The 22,234-nt window shown below is 41.5% G+C and overlaps 2 protein-coding genes across 3 annotated transcripts; one reads left to right on the plus strand and one right to left on the minus strand.

Annotated features, from left to right (window-relative positions):
• Window positions 1-635: 635 nt before the first annotated feature.
• Window positions 636-18,315, plus strand: LOC120413771 (sentrin-specific protease-like). Of its 2 annotated transcripts, none has more exons than XM_039574707.2 (5): window positions 636-790; window positions 16,967-17,155; window positions 17,214-17,388; window positions 17,447-18,071; window positions 18,123-18,315. In XM_039574707.2, the coding sequence occupies exons 2-4, from the start codon at window positions 17,037-17,039 to the stop codon at window positions 18,068-18,070; spliced, it is 918 nt and encodes a 305-aa protein (XP_039430641.1). In that variant the 5' UTR covers window positions 636-790; window positions 16,967-17,036; the 3' UTR covers window position 18,071; window positions 18,123-18,315. The 2 variants fall into 2 exon arrangements, with proteins under 2 accessions (XP_039430641.1, XP_052565314.1); XM_052709354.1 differs by having other exon boundaries at window positions 18,137-18,315.
• LOC120413770 (polycomb protein Scm) lies at window positions 3,900-21,642 on the minus strand. The gene is made up of 5 exons (XM_039574706.2): window positions 20,449-21,642; window positions 14,399-14,872; window positions 13,409-14,321; window positions 12,762-13,345; window positions 3,900-5,619 (listed from the first exon to the last, which is right to left on the minus strand). Exons 1-5 carry the CDS (start codon window positions 21,142-21,144, stop codon window positions 5,479-5,481), a joined length of 2,808 nt encoding a protein of 935 aa, XP_039430640.1. The 5' UTR covers window positions 21,145-21,642; the 3' UTR covers window positions 3,900-5,478.
• Between the last annotated feature and the right edge of the window lie 592 nt (window positions 21,643-22,234).

The following is a 22,234-nucleotide window of genomic DNA, read 5'->3' on the forward strand; positions in this document are numbered from 1 at the left end:
AAGAACCGATGAGAACTGAACGCATGCTGCGCGGTGTCGGAACGGAACTCCAAAGTTAGCGTGGCCATGTCACGTCGCACAGGTACCGGGACCGGGTTGGAATTAAATACGGTTGATTTTATGTTGCGCAACACACCACATGGATGCCATTCTTATGTTGGTGGGTGGCGATGTTGCTCAGTAGGCTCTTCTGTCTGAAACAACCACTTTTATGTTGCTTTGGATACCACTTGCGCAGTACACGCGCACGGGCTTGTATGCAAGCCTGTGCTTTGCATGCAAGATTGTGATAAGTTCAAAGTGATGGGTAAAGCTGGATTTTCACATAAACATTGTGCAGAATGCTTCAATATTTTGAGAATTTGAGTTGAAATTACCATAGGCCGACAAATTATTCTTATTGTTTGTGAATTTAGTGACCATAATAACACAAAGGAACACATGAAAGATTAAACATAACACAATTATTAACATTCTGCTGTCTTACTCTGTCATGTGTTTGCTATAGGTAAATAAAACACGAATATCCACGATTGGATTCCGTGCGCATAGCGTCATCGCGTGTCGCGATTTTTTGCGTGCGATTGTGACATCATCTATACAGCTTCAAATGTCGCGGTACAGCGTGCAACATCAGCGTCACTGCAAGTTCAGCTGATTGTTTCTGGTTTATTTTGTTGCACATCGTGTTATTGTTAAGAGTGATTTCTGTGATCAGTGTAGGAAAATAATATATATTATGTAGTTTTAGGGGGATTGTCAGCGCAAATTTCTACAGGTTTTTCATGAGGTAATCGTAAATTCATCCAATTTATTGATGATAAACAAAGGTTGTGTTTGTGTTGTTCTATCTGTTGTGAGAAAATTTCCAGTAATTGGCAATTTTGGCGTGGCTGGAACAAAATATTATAAACCGAGAAGCCCCATCGTAGATGTATACGTAGAAAATTGAGTTTTACCGGCCTTAATCAGAATTTTTACAAATCAACAAATGCTATCGGTGAAAATTGCGTTTTTCAAAACTTTAAGGTTTTCGATTTTTTGTATGGGTTTTAGTTGTCCTGGCCTTATAGGTGGATCAATCTTTAAAAAAAAGTTTTACAGATTTGAAGAGGAATCTCTCACTTTTAAAACTCTTTTTGAACTTTGAAAATCCGTTTTGATTGCCGAAAAATTTTAAATTTGAACACAACCATATTTCTGGAGTTTTTTTTAAAGAATGGCCAATAAACCAAATTTTCAGTTTTTGCTTTTTGGGTGTTTTTTTAATACCCCAAAAAAATCATTGGATGTTCATCAAGAGAAAAAATCCGAAGGTAGCATTAGAGAGCCTATATGGAGAGGCGAAATGTCACTCTCAGGGTTCCAATCGAACTGTCAAATTGGGGTTCCAATCGAGCAACAAGATCATGCAAGAACAAGGTTGGAATTAATTTAAAATAGTTCTGGCAAAAAAAAGAGACTTATAACAATTACAAGTATTGAAAACTGTTGTTGATAATAAACTGATAGTTTTTATTATGTTTGTGCTTGTTCGGTATAAGAAAAGTGCCAGCTCGAAAGAAAAACTACAAGTTTTTCAACCTTAAATTTGAATGACTTTGGGTGTTTGAAATTTCTCCCAGAACATTTCATTTTCCCTATGTAGGTCCCTAGGTAGCATGTTCTCCTCTCTCGCCCACGAAAGATCGGTAAAAAGAATCTAAAAAAATCATCATCTTGATTATTCGGCGGAACATCTTTTTCACTACTACACTTGCAAGTGTAACATTACACGTCGGATTTTGTAGATGGGCAATGTGTGTAAACAAAGTGAAAAAATAATAATTTTAATTGGTGTTGACAAGAAATTTCATAAAAATCATCAGCAGATTGATTTTCTGGGAGAATTTCGGCGAGCGATTTTCTTTTGCGTGATTCGCCTCCTCTCTCTTTCGCGGGTGAAAAAAGTTCGAAAACGAAATTGATTGTTTTGCGATTGTTCCATCCCTGCCCCTGACTCAAGGCGGTTTCAAAAACACCCAAAAAGCAAAAACTGGAAATTTGGTTTATTGGACCCTTTTAACAAAACTACAAATTTAGACTGTTTTTGAGTGACATACATGGTCCCAGAGGTCCAAGGTCAAACGAAGTTCACCTTAAAAAAATAATATCTTCAAAGTAGAATATCTTTTGACAATCAAAACGGATTTACAAAGTTCAAAAAGGGTTTTAAATGTCTCTACAAATCTGTTAAAAAAAACATGCATGAAATATGACGGGCTTTCCGAAAAAATACACTGAAAGAAAAATACACGCCACTTCTATGAGATTTTATGATTTTTAAATTTAAAAGTCAAATGTAAAGGAGAGCCCACGATTTTTTTCGTTCAATTTTTTTGTGAAAATAGTCTAAGAGGTTACACAAAGAAAAAAGATAAGGTTGGAGGAGAGGTGCTCCGTAAAAAAAAATACAAAAATAATTTACTGAAACTGTTTTTTAGAAAACTGGTCTAAACGTCAAAAATGTAAAAAACCGAACGCAGGAATTAATTCTCCAGACAATTTTATATAAAAGTCTTCATATTGATTAGGGACCATCCATAAACCACGTGGACACTTTGGGGGGGGGGGGGGGATTGCGATTGTCCACGATCCATACAAAAAAGATTTTTTTTGTATGCTCAATTGTCCACGAGGGGGGGGGGGGGGGTTGAGATTTCCAAAAAAGTGTCCACGTGGTTTGTGGATGGTCCCTTACTGTCCTAAGACCAATCCTTGTGAAGTTACAGCGGTTTAAAAAATATATTTATATTTTTAATGGAGGATTTGGATTATTTTGAAATTTCTGTATGTGAGACTCGATTCAGTCTCGAAAATATTTTCACCGGAAAGCCCGTTAAATTTCCGCCAAATTATTGAAACAATAATCTAGTAAATTTTAAAGTATTTTTATTAAACGCACCGTTTTCAAGTTATAACCATTTGAGGGTTAATTTCTGGCAAAAAGTCGAACAAAATCATGTAAATGGGCCAATGTGAGATTATAAACAAAAAGTGTATCCTGCTCACTTCTTATTTAAACATCCATATTAGGTGCAGGTAGTTATGTTAAAGATACAATCAAAGATCGTCGCCGTCGTGCTAACTTGTCGTACGTGCATTTTGGGCCAAATTGAGTTACGAACGCCATTTTGTGCAGCTCACAATGACTCACCTTTTGACCTTCACAGATCCCCAAAATTCGATTTCAATCCTGAGATATTCAACGAAATCCGAAAAAACTCCGTGCATTTTTGTCACTTCTCATATGAAAGTAGTTTCAACCTTGTCGTGCTATCTTGTCACTCCCTGAAAATTGATGGTAAGTGCGACAACTAGCCCAAGGGATTTCAGGTCCGAACGCGTTTGACGCACGTACAAGTTAGACTACCGTAAACATTTTTAATTATAACTCGGGACTCCAGCAACCAACTTCAACCAAACTTCGGGACAATGCACAGAATGGTCAGCCAAACAAAACGTGTTTGTTATTGTTTACATTGCGTGCTTTCGTTTTTGTTTATTCAAGGCCAAACATCAAAACGCGTTTTTCTCGGAACGTCGAAATGGCTGGTGCGACAAGAAAGCACGACGACGTCGATTCGTTCTGTTTAGAGTCGAAAGGCGGAATCATTTTTAAGAGCAGGATTATAGTGAATGATGAAACATAGAAAAACGAAAGAAATAAAGTTTTTCGCTGAACGAAAGTTGCGCATGCAAGACCAACGACCTCTTAGGTCTCCGAAACTGAGCGATTTAACTTTGATCACACTAAGACTGTCAAAAAGAATTGAAAATTACTAGTAAATCATACCAAATAGGAACAATTTAAAAGCAGGGAAGTTGTCATCACGTTTCATAGAGTAAAACAACTTCGATTAATTTTCCACAAACATCACAAAAAACATCTGTCTCTATTTGATATCGGTTTTTATCCACGAGTTCCACAACATCCGACGGGTCCGTGTCGCGAAAGGAGGAAGGATTTCACAGAGCATTTGTGTGTGTGTTGAGATATTTCCAGTGGATGGTTTTTTGTGAAAAGTTTTTGAATCGTTTTTTTGATTTTTTCTGTTCTGGTTTTTTTCCTAGGGGTTTCTTCTTTATTTTATCAGTAATTTTACTTTTATCGACTGCCACTTTGATACATTAACTGTACAAATCTACTTTTTTTTGTTTGTCTGTCCCACATTTTGTTCAGGTTTCTAGCTGAAAGATTCCACTCGAAATAAGGGGAAAATCGAAAAACTGCGGTTTGTTTTTTTGTCCAGGTGCTACCGTACTATTTTACTGTGACTACTGCGAAATGCATGATGTGAGGCTGAAATCCCTTTTAAAAAACTATTTTTCTCTGTAAAAAAGACAAACAAAGCGTTTTTTTCTCTATGGCCTGACCGATGAAACACAAAACGAATGGGTGTTGATAAATTGTTGTTATTGCAGGTGTGTGTGTGTGTTTCGGAATAAACATTGTTACTAGAGTTAAAAAGTTTTGATTCTTGAAAAGTGAAGGAAAAGAAAATAGGGAAAAGGGAAAACAATTGTGTGTTTCTTATACACCTAATGCAACAACTGATGTGAATATTCAAGTTCTGTTTTCTGTTACGGAGAATTATTAGGTCATACACTTGTGTTGTAGTAAAGGGCTAACTGTTGTTTGATTAGTACTGTTTTCTTTTGCCTTATGTGTTGTTAGAATGAGTGTGTTTTGTGTGTGTATCGTTGTGTGATAAAGGTATTGTTTGGATACTTCTTCTATGCTTTGTTTTACTCTGTTAGACATCGTTATTTCAGATTTATTGTTTTCGTGCAATGTTGAATAAATATTCTTTGCTGTGGTGTAGTTTTGTATTTTGATGCCGTTCTACTTGCTGTAAATGATGCTTCAAGAATATTGTTTACACCTGAATAAATGTAGCAAGAAACAACCACGTCTCGTTGAATGTAAATAATTCTTTCTATGGTAAACTAAACCATTATAAGCACTCATTTTTTTTATTTACCTTTCTTGCATTGCTACCCAATATTTTCACAAAAGAAAGGAAAAAATCTACAAGAAAATAATTTTAAAAAACAATAGCGCTGATACAAATATTCGCCTCCGGCGATCTGTCTTACGCTACAATGCCTTACCACTAGTTTAACGTGAATTTCTTTCTCTTCATCTCATTCTGCTCAACTGCGATGCCTTTGTTTGAACTCATAAATTATCTCACACTCTGTCCCGCAATCCACGTTGCATCGAGTTTTCTTGTATTTATCGGGGATATCTGTTTGTTAAAGTTTTTTTTCTGTAAATCGCTATAATTTGGATACATTATAGTCAGCAAACGTAAAACCTACAAACAATGAGAGGTAGGAAGGAGGCGGGAAATTTTGGAAATCAACCAAATAATATTAGGCATTGGGAGAGTAGGGAAGGGAAGCAGGGGAAAGAATAGTACAAAACAAGACCGGTTACATCGACGACATGTTGTGCCGGCGGCCCTTTACTCGGCTGACCAGGTTGCAGATTTTCAGCGCCGGGCCCAGCTTTAGGCCCATGTACTTCATCATCATGTCACTGTTGAGCAGCAGAAGTGCTTTGCCGTCGATTTCCTGTGGGTGGTGGTTGAACGTGTGAAAATGGGGAAACATTGTTTTACCGTTTTGGTTATTCTTTTTAATAGATTAAAAATGTCTTATTTGAAATTTAATTAGAATCAAGTTACATTGAGTTTATTTGAAGTACATAACAACGTTTTTGGATTTTCAGCTGTGTGTTTATTCTTAACCCGTTTTGAAGCAATAATTGCTATTAGCTAAGAAATTACCAAGGTAAAGATTTTTTCTTAGAAAACCATAGTAAAATTGCGAAGAAAAGGGAATAGAAATAAAGAAAGATTATAACTAGTACCCAGTATTTTACGCGTTTTGTTACTGCAGGTCCGAAACAGCGTCATCTTCTCCACCGCAAAGCAAACAACTTTGACAGGGTAAGATCTTCCCCGGTGACGCATCCGCGTTAATTATCGGAAGGGTTACCTCCGCAGTTGGCGCACTTGATGCGCGCTTTGGTTTGCTCTCCGTTGTCCCGCAAGACAATCACACCGTCTTTGCAGACTGAATACTAATATTAAATGGGACAAACATTGAACGAGGATGAGGCGGGAATCGAACCCGAACCCAGCCGAAGCCGCTAACCACCGCGCCACGAGTCCCTGCTATCATTAAATTTTCTGGCATAAACATTACAAAATTACAAAAATCAATAATCTCAAACATTTTGAAGCACAGAAATTCAGAAGTTGATCAGCAATTCCATTTGAAAAGTGCCTAAACCGAAAAAAAGTTCTCCGATCGGGCTCAACATTTTTCTGGGGGTTCCTTGGCCAAAATAATGACCCGTGTGTTTTTGGTTGGCCAATAGGGAGACGTGCTAGGGTAGTTCGAAAAATGGCAATTTTCGTCATTTTTATGCATGTATGTATTAGGATGTAACAAAACCACACTTTTTTGCGGGCATTTCAGGGGATGATCCCCTAGGTGTACTGAGTCAGAATCCCAAATATGAGCTCGATTGGTTGCGACAGGACCTGGCGCTCCGGCTTCAAAGTTTAAATGGGATTTAACCCGTAAAATCGGTGCGTTTTGGTTTTTGCCATTTTTGAGTCCTTCAACGATTTTTGGATTTTTCAAAAACCTCATGAGTTTATAGTTTGTGTTTTAGGGTACAACTTTGCCCAAGACTGCGAAGAGATTTGACCGCTCAGAAAAATGATACAGGATTTACAAAGTCTTTTCTCTTGTTTTTCTGATAACGTAAAACATGTTCTGGCAACACTCGTTTTTGATGCGCGCTTTCGGCAAACTATGCAACGCATGCTACGGTGCGTCGCGATGCGTCGGCATGTATTTGTCCAGCGTCGTGTTGTTGTTTTTGTTGTTGTGATTGTTGAGAACGAAAGTTCTTATGGAACTGCAAGAAGCTCTCCGGTTGACTCTCAGGGTTCAGTTGGAACCGATTCTAAACCTTGTTCGAGTGCAACCTAACGCGGCTGTCTTGAAAGCGCTTTATTACGCACGGATGTTGTGTGCATTTTGAATATTCCGTATTCCGGAAGATATTTCGAGAGACACGCATTTTAGTGAGAGTTTTCACTCGCTTTGTAATCAATCAAAGAGTTATGGCAATTTGGCAATAAAATCGGTCATAAACAAATTAATGTATTGCATTGACAACATTAGTAAACACTATTTTCATACAGCAGACTTCTCTGGCTAGATATTTTGCGAATTCATTAGACACCAATTGCACTATGTTCGAGCATAGGTTCGCTAACATGTCCCCCAGCACCACAATTGGTCGCGACGAAAAAGATCCACACGGAAACAGGACCAGGTGGGCTTAGAACTAAATCCTGCGATTCACTGCCAAATAGAATACCGGAATCTACGACAGATTAAAAGAGCAGCACCGGTGATCAAATCCTCCGGCACCATCGAAAACATAAGCACAACATCCAAATAAAGCATTTTCTTTCCATGTGTCAAACTTTGACCGTTGTACGCTGGATGTTTTCTCGCTGCTATAGTTACGACGCCTGGCTCTGGATGCGCGCGTTCAAAGAAAGTGTTGCCAATACTAATCAAACAAATTAATGACAAAAAGTTTTTTATTTTCAAATCATTGTACAAGCAGTACTAATTATCAAATCTCATCACAGTCTTCGGCAAAGTTGTGCCCTGAAACTTAGACTATAAGCTCATGAGGTTTTTGAAAAATCCAAAAATCGTTGAAGGCCTCAAAAATGGCAAAAACCAAAACGCACCGATTTTACGGGTTAAATCCCCTTTAAACTTTAAAGCCGGAGCGCCAGGTCCTGTCGCAACCAATCGTGCTCATATTTGGGGTTCTGACTCAGTACACCTAGGGGATCATCCCCTGAAATGCCCGCAAAAAAGTGTGGTTTTGTTACATCCTAGTATGTATGTATGTATTTGAACCCCCGTCTTGGCAGGACTTGGTCATGACCACAGTATATTTCAACTGAGATGGTTCGGTTAGTAACCACCATATATCTCAAGAACCTTTGAATCGAAAAACCTTTCTCTGGCTAACGATTTCTTATGAAATTGTACAGACATAGATCGGTAATTCAGATGACTCGGGCCAGGCAATCCACGACTCCCTCGTCCAGTTCATGAGTATATGAAATGGCCCTGGGATGTTTTGAGACAGTGTTAGTTTCGTTTTCGTTTTCGTTTTACGGAGCAAGGTGGGGGACGCGGCCTCAAGTCAGTCCAAGTCCGGTTTCTTGTGGAAAAAAGGGTAGTGGCCGAACTAGTATTGTATACAAAATGAACACCACCGGAAGATATAGGGGATCGGGTGGGGGAAGGGGAAAGAAAATTAGTGTTGGTGTGAGTAATAAGAACTTGGATGACTTGAGCAGTTACGTTAATCTAACTTTAAAACTGATTAAAGAAAATCTGAAATTGTGATTCAAAGTAAAAAGGCCCGGAAGAAATTAAATTATTAGTTCATTAGATAAGAAAATATAACTTATCGGTGATCGGTGATGATACAAAAGAAACCTTTGATGTATTCCAAATTTAAAGGAAATAAAAAAATACTAGAGAACAAAAGATGAAAACTAACTTGTCTAGGGAGTATAAATCCGGCCTTTTTCTGGGCCCCGACCAGTCGCGTCCGTCAGCAGTCTTGTCGTACATTACAACTAGAAACAGATCTTCCAATGAAATATTACACTTCGACCAAATCAACTAATCATTTAAGTCCAATTATTCGTCTACGGAAAACTAACAAACTTAAATCAACAACCTAAACTTAACTGTCTGAAAGTAAATTTAATCTCAAATCCCCGAATGTTTTATTACAAAGCCAAATAAGGTAAAGGACCTTGTTTTTAAACCAGTCTTGCCGCTTCCAAAAACCAATAAATAAAATGAACAGTTCATAAACAAAAATGAACAGTTCATAAGTTGAACACTCTTCATTAAGATGACTATTTCGTGCCTTTCATTTCATTAGGACATAAAGCCTTGCAAACAAGAATGCATCTCTATCATTACTTATGTAAACTGTCATTTGATTGAAGAAGACGCACTCCTGTTCACAAAACCCATGTGTCCTTTCCCGGTCGGAAAAAAATCTGGTAAATTTGAGTGTCTGGCGCAGGCGGACGTTTGTCGTGCAGTTCAGACACACTTGGCACATTTCTTTTAGCCAGTTTTTGCGTGACGCCCGACGAATCTGGCAAAAATCTGGCGGAATAACACACAGCTGTCTGGCACAAAAACGAATCGGTTCAATCGGTTGAACCGTGCACGACCGGTTTGTTGCATATTCGCCAGAATTCTGGCAACATTCTTGGGCCCGTCGGGGGGAAAATCTGCCAGACGTCTTGCGCAGCTAAGTGCAGCGCCCAAGACAAAACGCCCGCCAGGCGCCCCCCTTTTCCGTCTGGGTTGAAATGTTAGGCTCCATTTGATCGTCAAGGCTCCAGTAGATCCTCGATTCGCAACAATGGTCGATACAACCATAATCCGAAAACCTTTAGTTCAACAGATTCACGAATTTTGTCCGATATCATTACATTATTGATTGACCGAGACTCTATGGAAATTTTGACATATCAAAATGCTTTGTATAATTACTGAAATGGAAATTATGCACGTAACATTTTTTTTAAATAAATTTCAAAATCTATTCTATCCTATAATGCCTAGAAGAGGCCTCTGTTTCTGTTGTGAATAAGCGCTGGTTTCAGAGTTCATTTTTCAATTTAAAAGGGGTGGGAGACGACTAATTTGCTTCATGAACTCCTAGACACAGCATCGAGGCCTGCTTCGCATGGCAAAAATGTTGGCTGGGGGGAAGTGATATTATCACGAAATTTTATTCTAAAGCCAACATTGCTAACGGCGTCGAGGTCCTTACTCATAGGGACGTGGCGTTACATCGTGCTGCCACCTGTTTTTTTTAAGCGCAAGAGTGTAAAAGTGCTGAGTCATCGTCTAAAAATAGACGGCGTCCTATCTCGCCCAGCAAAATGAAGTCGATAAAGTAGTCGGTTTCGATGAGCAAAAGTGGAAAATGTGGTTTAAAAATAGCGACGCCATCCCCCTATGCCCAAGGTGGATGTTTTGAGACAGTGTTAGTAGTTATATAATGGTTTGATAATGTTATACCTTGTGACATTATTTCGCCACTACGGATCAATTCAGTTCTAGAGCATTAACTCCATGATAGCCGACTGGTTAGCGTCCCAGACCATCAATAGGGGGATGGCGTCGCTATTTTTAGACCACGTTTTCCACTTTTTCTCATCGAAACCGACTACTTTATCGACTTAATTTTGCTGGGCGAGATAGGACGCCGTCTATTTTTAGACGATGACTCAGCACTTTTCCACTCTTGCACCTTAAAAAACCAGGTGGCAGCACGATGTAACGCCACGTCCCTATTAGAAGGTGTGAGTTCGAATCCCACCTGATTCCTAAAGGTTTTTTTGTTAATATTCAAAGTTCGATTCCTGATTCCAAATTTCAAGGGAACCGACCGGAATTTGATCCCTGAACCTTCTGCTTTAGAGGCGGAAGCCGCAACCATTAAGCCACGGAGCCGGTCAATGTCAATTTTTCCCAAAAAAAATCTTTAAAAAAATCATATCTCAGCGTCATTTCATTCACTTTTTGCTGTCTTAGACGCAAAAGAAAAATGATTAGTTTGGCTATTTGGGAAAAATAAAAAGAAGTTTTAAAAATTTAGCTTAACTTTTGAAAAAATCGTATGAAAACTTAAAATGGCGTTTTGACCATGTCTGGACCAAAGAGCCAATGTCTGAAAATATTTTTATCGGATTCCTCGGAAAATTTCACATGACATATAAAAAAAATTGGCAATGGCGAACCGTACGTTTCCGAGATATGATTTTGTCAAAATAAAAACTGGATTTTCCGACGCGCCACGCGCAAAAACATAAAAATGAGGAAAACGAGAAAAAGTCAACTTTTTTCACTAAAACTGCGATAACTTTAAAATTTCAGCGATGACCTAAACATGTTTGTAATTGAAAGACGTCGAAAACCTTTTTAAATGTTGAGCAAATTTTTTTAAACTTATTACTATCTTTCCCAAATAGCCAAACTAATAAACTTTCTTTCGCGTCTAAGACAGCTAAAAGCGGAGATCGCAATTCACTATTTATGGAACATGATTTTTGCATCCATTAACCCTTCGGTCATTTCGGTTTGTTTTGGTTCCTTGGCGTTTGTCTGCTTTTTAGGTGGGCTACGGGCAGTTATCGAGCGCCCAGTTAAACAACGCTAAGTTACCTAACATGTACTGTAATTTCAGTACTTTTCAAAAATCCTTGATTCAAAAATCAAAATTTAACTAAATTGTATTTTTTTTAAATTTTAAATAAAAAAAAATCAATACTAAATTCCGAACACTACAAATTCAAATATTCAATAATTCTACATACAATTTCAAAAATATAAATTCCAAAATTCATCGAAAAAAAAGAATTAAAAACTCAAAAACTAATTCCACAATTATTTTCTTTTAGAATTTTAGGGTTAAATAAATTATAACTGATTTATTTGAAAATTGTAATTTCTCGGATTTTTTTGTTCAACTCCTATTTTTTTGAATTCTTAAATTTCATTTATTAAATTCATTTTTTTTTTCATTTATTAAAAATAAATTCATTTATTAAATTCATTTATTTTTTATTTTACGTTTTTTCAAATGATAATGGATTTAGGCCAGTTATAAGACAAGGATTTTATAAAAGACGTTAAAATACATCACCACACCGGAAACCACTTTAGAATTTCTTGTATTTTTCGAATTATGTGCAAACATGTTAATTCGTCGCTAACATTTCAATAAGCGCCATGTCTCACGCAAAGCCTATGTTTATGGCGCTTTTTGAAATGTTAGCGACGAATTTCTAAACATAAATAACCACACAATTTTTCTTTATTTTAAAGTTTTTAAGTAAGCTTTCTGAAAAGTTCGATAGGTTGAATTTTTTATCAATGCTAATAATGTTACCGGGAGCTATACTGCCGTTCTACGCATAATTGTCCCATGTTCAAAAAAGTGCAACTGAGAAAAACGCGATTGAAATTTTTCGACCGATTTCTGTGTTGCTACGCATAATTGTCCCGTGGGTTCCTATTCGCCCTATATCTCCCTAATCGCCCCAATTAGCAGCTTATCACCCTTAATTGTGATTCTGTTGCTATACAACAGATAAACAAGACATAATGGTTAGTAAAACTAATGATTCCGTGTAAGAAAATACTTGGTGGGACAATTATGCGTAGAAGTTTAACGATGGGACAAACAGACTTGGTGTTGTTTTCAATGGGTTTCCGAACAAAGTACCAGTACCAGAAACTTAAAAATGTCATAAAGTCAAAATCGTCCAAAACTGACATGGGACAATTATGCGTAGAACGGCAGTATACAAAAGGTAAACAAACAACGAGATTTTAAAAATGTGTCCACGTGGTTTATGGATAGTCCCTTATCAACTAAGTATACAACATTGAAGGGAACTTTTCATAGCACAAGTCGACTGCACTTAATTCATAAATTTGTATGTATTCGGTGCTTTTTACTTAGGCGGGCCAATCCTGCCCTTCCTGCCCCTACGACGATTTTATCAAAATCAAAGAGAGTCGAACAAAATAACCCCGAAACCCCGAAAATCTCTACTCACATGCTTCCGAAACAGATCGGCGTGCACCGCCAGCGACGGGTCCTGCGCCGCGATAAAGTGTATCACCTCCTCAATCGTCCAGTCACTGGTTTGTCCGCGTGGCATCTGCGGCACCGCCGCCGGCGTGACCACGGCCGTCGCCACCGTCGCAGTGCCGGTTCCCGCGGCCGGAACCATCGTGTTGGGAATTGCGAGCGGCGTCGTCGTCGCGGCGACGCTTATCGTCGGTATAACGACTGCTGGCGCCGCCGCCGTCGATGAGGACGCCGCACCGAAGGGAATCGGAGCCAGGGCGGGCGGGATAATCGTACTAGCGGCAACTAGCACGGGGGGTGTCGGAACTGCGGGAGGTGTCGGTACGGGGGCGATGTTCGCTGTGGGCGTTACGTGAGCCGCCGCCGCTGGAGAGGTGCTGGCCTGAGCGGGAGATAGAGCGGACGCTGACGAGGAAGCGGCGGCGATTGCGGCGGCAGCTGCCGGAGCGTTCGACTCCGTTTTGACCGCGATGCTGGGTGGGGTTGGCGCGGTCAACGTGGCCAGCGGTGGCACGACCATCGTGGATGATGGCGTCGGTTGAACGGTGGCTGAAAGGTTGAGGTTTTCAGTTATGGAGGGTAGGTGAAAGGGGGTTTTGGGTTTAATCTTACCAACGCTGACGCTGGCGGCCACGGGAGACGAGGGTGGTGGCGGCGAGGACGAACTTGGTTCGTTGTTGGTGGTTGACGTTGCCGTTTGCTGCTCGACCGCTTTCCGCTTGGGCGATGGACTTCGGGGATGGTCCTGTTGTTGCTGGGATTCCCGCGAGGTTGCTGCGGCCTTCGGTGAGGACGCAGCTGTCGGCGGTGGACTCGCCGATCGTACGGTTGGTTCGGTTTTGATGGGTCTCTTCAGCGGGGGTGAGTGCACCAAACAGTCGTCGCACTGTTCTGGACCGGGTTCCAGCGTGATCAAGTGACTGCATGCTCTGCATGTCGTGCACAGGATCTCCAGGAACTGCGACAGTCCGTTGTTTTCCTTCTGTCGGATGTAGGCAGGGATTTTGACGGTGAAGTTCTTGCCGGCGGCCTGCACGATGTGAACCTCTCCTTCGAGGGCAAACAACAGTGGAGACAGCTGCGAGTGATCCTTGGAAGCGTCCAGCACTGCCTGAATGCAGATCTTCGCGAGCGTGTGATGATTCGGCGCGGTCAACATCGCCGGAAGCTTGGAGCAATTAATCAGCGGTCCTCCCTTGCACCGACTGTGGAAATGTGCCGTGACTGGGCTTGCCGGCATCATCGAGTCCGGTTCGGAGATCATGGCAAACGAACGCGATCCCTTCGAGCGGGTACTGCTGCCGTCCATTTTGTTCTTCTGACCTGGCGGCTGCATCGGATGGCAACTTCTGGCACACCAACCCACCGGGAAGATATCCCGCGAATCGTACCGGCACCAGTAATCGAACGCACCCCGCCACCCATCGAACGTCACGTGGATCTGATCCTCCTTGACCGCGTCCACCGTTGCACAGCAAATTAGCTGCGGATTCTTCTTATCTACGGCCTCCAACTTTTGGCCAACCTGTTGAGGAGCCAGAGAAAAAAATAAAAATAAAATTACGACTCCACCAAACCCCTCCCCCCCAACACTCGACAAACCTGAAACAAATTGCACTTGGGCGTGGGCGGTTCCGGCATGAAGACGTGCGCCGGCGCCATCTGGGCCCCGTTCAGCGTCTTGAGCAGAAACGTCGGCCAGCTGCTGGCGTTCATCCGGAAGCCGAGCGGGGGCTGCAGCATCTCGCCCGTCTGCTCGCAGTGCCCAATCGGGTGGATCTCGTTCGAGTCGACCAGCCGCCAGAAGTCGTTCTTGTTGTCGCTGCCGTCGAGCCGCAGCCGCAGCCTCGAGCCGAGCACTCCGACCACGCTGGCGATGCAGGTCGAGGTGACGTTGCGCGGGTCGAGCGCTTCCAGCTTCATGCCGATCTTGAACTCGTTCGAGGGCGGCACGACGGCCTGCTTGAAGCACTCGGCCGGCGCCGGGACGCTGCCCGAATCGCGCAGGTACTCGGTCCAGTCGAACACGTGAAAGCTCTCGTACTGGAAGGGACCGGTCGTGGTGGTGGTGCTCACCTGTGGGTGGAAGGAATAAAATGTTATTTTAGTGAATTTGTATTTAGGAAGATGCGATTGTAAGAAAAAGTTTGGTTAATCTTTAGGTCAATAACCTGCAACATTGAGCTTTTTTCGATACAAGCAACGGTATTAACTACAGGGAGATTTTGGATGACACACAACATCCCAAAATAACAGCAAAATTGTCTGCGGTTTCGGTTTCGACGCATGCTGGCGCTTCTGGATTAAGTCCGCACGCTTAGGGCAGCTGCGGTCCGTGGCTGCACCTCCCCTTGAGGTGACAGTTACTGGTTCCATGACCCAGCTGCAAGCAGTTCCTGCACTAGGAGCGCGCGGCTGCCACACGTCCGTCACACAAGAGCACAGCGGGAGAACTGATTTTAAAAACTTTCACAAACATTATTTAAATCCTGGGTGATGAATAGAGAGAATGCGTAACGTGATTTTCGAATGATCCCACTTTGTTTACATCTACAAAGTAGGAGGCTGATCAAGCACAAGCATGACTTTTTTCTTACTGATAAATTAGCTGTTTTATAGTCAGTTGTATGTGTTTTATTTTGTCTAGTTTTTGACATTTTTTGCTGGAAAATTGTGTGTGTTTTCAAGTTTCGATCGGTTAGAAGAGGTTTTTTTCATTTTTAAGAGTGACGAAGAACTGCGGCGAGAGTGTCATTCTGCGATATCGTTTTCGTTTTCGTTTTCGTTTTACGGAGCAAGGTGGGGGACGCGGCCTCAAGTCAGTCCAAGTCCGGTTTCTTGTGGAAAAAAGGGTAGTGGCCGAACTAGTATTGCATACCAAATGAACACCACCGGAAGATATAGGGGATCGGGAGGGGGGAGGTGAAAGAAAATTAGTGTTGATGTGAGTAGTAAGAACTTGGATGATTTGAGCAGTTACGGTAATCTAAGTTTAACACTGAATAAAGAAAATCTGAAATTGTGATACTTTGAAAGAAGGCCCGGAATAAATTAAATTATTAGTTAATTAAATAAGAAAATGTAACTAATCGGAGATCTATACAAAAGAAACCTATGATGTATTCCAAATTTAAAGGAAATAAAAAATACTAGAGAAAAAAAGATGAAAACTAACTGCCGACCTGTCACGTCCGTCAATAGTCTTGTCGTACATTACAACTAGAAACAGATCTGCCAATGAAATGTTACACTTCGTTCAAAACAACTAATCATTTAAGTCCAATTATTCATCTACGGAAAACTATCTAACTTTAATCAACAACCTAAACTAAACTGTCTGAAAGTAAATTTAATCTCAAATCCCCGAATGTTTTATTATAACGCCAAATAAGGTAAAGGATCTTGTTTTTAAACCAGTCTTGCCGCTTCCAAAAACCAATAAACATAAATGAATAGTTCATAAGTTGAACACTAGTAATTAAGACGACTATTTCATGCCTTTCATTTCATTAGGGCATAGAGCTTTGCAAACAAGAGTGCATCTCTATTATACCTTATGTAAACTGTCATTTTAGTGAAGGAGACACACTCCTGTTCACAAAACCCATGCGCCCTTTTGAAATGTTAGGCTCCATTTGATCGTCAAGGCTCCAGTAGACCCTCGATTCGCAACAATGGTCGATACAACCATAATCCGAAAACCGTTAGTTCAACAGATTAACGAATTTTGTCCGATATCATCGCACTATTGATTGACCGAGACTCTATGGAAATTTTGACATATCAAAATGCTACGTAATAATATTTTTTTTTAAATAAATTTCAAAATCTATTCTATCCTACAATGCCTAGAAGAGGCCTCTGTTTCTGTTGTGAGTAAGCGCTGGTTTCAGAGTTCATTTTTCAATTTAAAAGGGGTGGGAGACGACTAATTTGCTTCATGAACTCCTACTCGGCCTTGGGACCACCTCTTAAGACACTGATGGCTCCTAGCTAGGAATTAAACCTAGACACAGCGTCGAGGCCCGCTTCGCATGGCAAAAATGTTGGCTGAGGGGAAGTGATATTATCACGAAATTTTATTTTAAAGCCAACATTGCTAACGGCGTCGAGGTCCTTACTCATGCCCAAGGAATTTCACGAAGATTAACCTTTCCCTCTCTTTTTCAGGAAATTCTGTCAAAGATGATCTAGTAGTCCCAAGATGAACCATTCAACTTGACACGAGCATCAACACGTCATGATGCTTATTTATTTGGTAAAAGTTTTGAATATATTTGCTTGCGGAGTCAAATTCGTGGTCAACTTGATCCGTAACGTTGTAATGAGAACCAGAAGTTCCACAAATCAGGCGTTGAAGTATGTTACTCTGTTGGATTTCACAAGAAAGAATAATAATTTCTGATTTTGTTTTCAGTGTGAGAAATAGTCCCAGCACTAGGAAAAAATCACGAAATATTCTAATGAGCAACATAAGCGACCTCGTAGAAAGGTTCAACTCGATTGCCCTACAAGAAGGCAGCTATCCGGAACTCACAGCTGAGCAAGAAGAAGAGATCGAGAAAGCTCTCCATGGTGGACCAAACACAGATGTAATGATCCTTCCTTTTGACCAATAGCTGACCTAACCAACCACCCTCTCCATTGCAGACCATCATAACTCGCTTCCACCTGATCATAACCCGCGCCGATGTGAGCACCCTGGCCGGTGACAACCGCCTGAACGATCAAATCATCAACTTCTACATGAATCTCCTGGTGGAACGCAACGCCGCCGACCCGCACCTGCCCCGACTCTACACCATGAACACATTCTTCGTGCCGAAACTGCTCTCCGCCGGCCACACGGCCCTGCGCCGCTGGACCCGCAAGGTTGACCTGTTCGCGCACGATCTGATCCTGGTCCCGGTACATATCGCCGGCCTAGACCACTGGTGTATGGCGATCGTGGACCTGGGCCAGCACTCCATCCGGTACTACGACTCGCTGGGTGGTGGACGGCCCAACGGGCAAGTTTTGGACGCGCTGGAGCGATACCTGCGCGACGAATCGCTGGACAAGCGAGGGAGACCGCTGGAGAGGCCGAATTTTGAGAAGCGCCACATGGGGGAGTGTCCCCGGCAGGAATTTAGCAACGACTGTGGCGTGTTTAGCTGTGCGTTTGCGGAGCATGAAGCGCGAAGAGTGGCGGTGAAGGGATTTGGGCAGGGCCAGATGGCGTACTTCAGGCGGAAGATGGTGTATGAGATTTCGAAGGGACGGCTGCTAACTTGAGGTGAGTGTTGAAGGTTTTGGAGGATTGAGATGCTTTAATGTTTGTTGATAGTTTTTTTTTTCCAGATTATCTGCCTCTTATATTTGTTTTTTCTTAAGAAACTAACCAAAGACGCAAGCCAATATATTTCAAGTGGTTTTTGTCAGATATTTAATCTGTATTCAGAGTTGTGCGATGCTTGTTGATTATTTTTATTTATTATTTTGGGATAACAACATGTATATTAAAACTCTTTTAATGTCAACTTCTTGGATTTTTTTCTTCTCTTGATGACGGTCCGTTGAAAGCATCAGCAATGAACTGTCCTATCTGTATTTACAAAAGTTAAAGAAAAACGTTACTTAATCCACCTTTAGGTGGTTTATGCCTTCCTTAAATTCATAAAGTCAATACATTCAGTAAAAATAGCAACATTCTCCCTTAACATGTTTAACAAATCAACTTTATTACTCATATCTTTTGATAGGGTTCGCAGACCTTCAATATTTCTGATAAAAAATCTATTCAACGATAGTTCGCATGGATGATTCAGACAAGATTTCTACCACAATATCTGAGATCCGGCCTTCAAAAAGTGTATAAATAACACGTAAGTGCTGATAACATTTGATAGGGTTGTCAGATCTTCGATGTTTTAAACTCATTTGAAAGGTATTTAAATGATCTAACTAACGACGGGTTGCACAACATTTTCATTGAAATATCTGAGATCCGGCCTCCAAAAAGTGTACAAATTACACTTAAGTGCTAATTACTTTTGATAGGGTTGTCAGATCTTCAATGGAATGGTCTTTTTAATACCTTTCTGAAAATGTATAACATGACAGGTTTTCTTGCAAAACCACCCTTGAGTACAGTCATCCCACATATTCGGAACACCCACTAATTCGGAACACTTTCGAGATAATTTGTCAATAGCATGCCAAATGCAGCTTTTCCGTCAACCCTACTATTTTTAGGACCTTTATTTGGACATTATCTTGCTATTTTATTAGTAAAAGTAGTAAAAGTAGTAGACAAAAACTTCATTTCAAGACAATTTTATCCAGAGCAGCAAAACACTGCCTCCAAATTGCCTGTTTCATAATTGTGGTATGTTATTGTGCCTCCCACAATTGTGGAACACCTGAATTTAACTGATATTTCCACAAAAAAGTCATCAGACCATGTTTAAAACATCACTAAGCATGAGTTTCATTGATTTCAGTGTGTGAAGTTTTTCTTTTGTTAAAAAATCTGTATTCCTGGAGAGAACCAAGGTTTGTTTACATCCGTAAGAAAAAAGTGTTCCGAATTTGTGGTTTTCATGGGTCAATGTTTTTCTTTAAAAAATGATATAAAACGTAAAAAAACTACAGCCGGTCTATACATCAATCGAAAGATCTCATGAAAAGCTTCCACTTGAAGGAAAAAGCAAAACATTATGTTCGACTATCGATTTTCTATGATTTTTCAACCATCGGCCGATCTGTAAATCGTTCCGAATATGTGGGATGACTGTACTTCAAAAGTTATGCAAAAAAAAAAACGATTTTGGCGTATGTCCGGAAGATTGTAATTCCGGACATACGCCAAAATCGTTTTTTTTCGCATAACTTTTGAAGTACTCAACTAAACTTGCTGATTTGATGGATCTAATAAGACTAATACGGTCAAAATCCGTTCATCCAGTCCGGAGATAATCGAGTGACAATTTTTTTGTCCACCCACCTACACAAATCCACACAGACATTTGCTCAGAACATGATTCTGAGTCGATATGTATACGTGAAGGTGGGTCTACGAGGTTAAATTAATAAGTTCATTTTTCGAGTGATTTTATAGCCTTTCCTCAGTAAGGTGAGGAAGGCAAAAACATACGGAAAAAAAACATGGAAAAGTACAAACTATAGGTATTTTTGCATTTTTGGAATGTTGAAAATACGATGGATTGAATAGGTAACTTTCGAGAAGTTTATTCCAAAACAAGCTGAGTCAAGCCGGAAGTTTTCCAGCCTAGGCTTGCTTGTCGCGAATATCGGGCCGACAGGAAGCTTGCGATGCAGACGTACCTAGAAGTCCTAGAACTTTGGACAGCTGTGTAGTCGAAGAAGAAGGCGGACGTCCGTACTCCGCTGTACGGAAACTTTTACTTATGTATACATCAATCGACGCGGCAGAATGTCCTTCAAGATTCCGTCTTTGTAGTTGTGAATTCTTAACCAATACAAAAAATTGTTAACTGAAAAAAGTTGAAAAATATCTGTCCGCACCCCTAATAGAAATACGAAATCTAATCGATTTGAGTAATTTATTTTTATTAAATGTTGTTGCTGTGTCGAATGCAAGTACCTCAAGCTTTTTGAACTTCTGATATTGGTTTAAATTTACAACTTACCGGACTAATCCTGGTGGGTACCGCCGGCTCGCTGCCGGGTGAATTATTTCCATTACTCCTCCTGCTGCTGCTACCATTTCCGGTTCCATTGCCATTACTTCCAGCCCCGTTGCTGCTGCTGCTACCGTTGTTAATGTTGTTTCCATTTATCTTGGGACTGCTGCCGGTGGCCGTCGGCACCACGGAGGTCGACGAGGGACTCGCACTCGCGTCCGACGGTGACTGTGGAGCGGTACCGGTCGCCGCGGCCAGCGCCTTCTTCTGGTGCTTCTTCATGCAGAACGTCGAGCAAAAGTTGGGTTTCGGCGCGTTCGCTCGTATCACATTATCGCACTGGATGCAGGCGCCCTTGCTGTACGCCTTGCGGAACTCGAGGATGCACGTCTCCGAGCAGAACTCCTTCTTGCCGTTCTGCGTCGGCAGCACGTACTTGAGCGGTGTTTTGGCCTCGCCGCACCAGATGCAGGTCGCGGTGCTGCTGGTGGCGGACGTTCCGTTGCTTCCGGCCGATGTGGACGTCGAACTGCTGCTGCCGACGGTCAGTTTGCGTGGTGTCCGACCACCGGAACCACCTCCGCCGCCGCCGGACGAACTTCGGCGCTGCTGCTCCTGGCTGCTGGCCACGTCCCCGCTGCTGCTGCTGGTAATGTTATTGTTGCTGTTGCTACCCGGTGACGAACTTCCAGCTGCGGACATCACAAACCCCCGAAAACAACACACTGAGTCACGGCCAGCTTTTTATCTGTACAATTCTTCCACTTCCCCGTACCCCGGTCACTTGCGCACTTCCCGTAGGTCCAAATCTAGGACACGTCCTCCCTTCGCGCGAGGTTCCACCGCAAGTTTCAAACTTTTTCACCCGCGGGAATCGATTTCTTGACACTACACACTCCCGTCCCCGTTGCCACCTTCTCCTCCTCCTCCAGCAAAGTTTTGGCTGGTGTTCTGCGGCGGTTCGCGTTTTTTCACATCGCGCTCGAAACTTTTTTCCACAACACGCACAATTTGGACGAAGGAACCGCGCAATGGCCGCCTGAAACACTCCACCCCAAGAACTTGCGGACACTCCCGAAAGCCGCTACGAGAAATGCTAATCGGTCCAGCGCGAGAAAAAAAAACTCTGATTAAAATTTGCCCACTTTTTCTTCCGTTCTTTTTTTCCTTTTGAGCTGTCGTCGCGAGGAGGCTTCAAGAAGAGACGCGCTTGTCAAAAAATTTAGTGCCAGCGAAGCATTTCAAACGGACGTACGCATGTTTTGTAAACACTGTCTTCGGGCATTCTCCCGACCAACTAAATTGTTTAAAATTAAATTGACCAGCAAATTTAAAATTTCATTATTAAACATATCATAAAAAAATCTAACATAAACATGCGTATCGAAAATCCTAACTTTTCAGCAAGCCGCATACGCCTTTTTCAAATGCCTGGCTAGTTTTCTTCTTCCCAACAACAGCGTTCCGTCTCGCTCGCGCTGCCACGAGAAACGTGCTACCCGTCTCGCTCTCGCTTTTTACGACGTTGGCGTTTTTGACTTTTGTGCTGCGTCGATTTTTGTTTGTTTTCGTTTTCGGCTTTGGCCGTACGGCGATGTTTTTCGATGAACCGCCAAGGTTTTTGACAGATTAATGGTACGGTGGTTTTCAACATTCATTTAAGTGTTGAAAAGTTCAACTTTTTGAAAATGTAAGTGCAATTAGGCCCTATTTCTGATCACTTTTTTCATTTTAATGCAAAAAAATATTGACAAGACAACATTTTTTCGATGGATCAACTATGGTCCCCTTG

The sequence above is a fragment of the Culex pipiens genome, chromosome 3 (assembly GCF_016801865.2).
Source record: "Culex pipiens pallens isolate TS chromosome 3, TS_CPP_V2, whole genome shotgun sequence".
Taxonomy (NCBI): domain Eukaryota; kingdom Metazoa; phylum Arthropoda; class Insecta; order Diptera; family Culicidae; genus Culex; species Culex pipiens.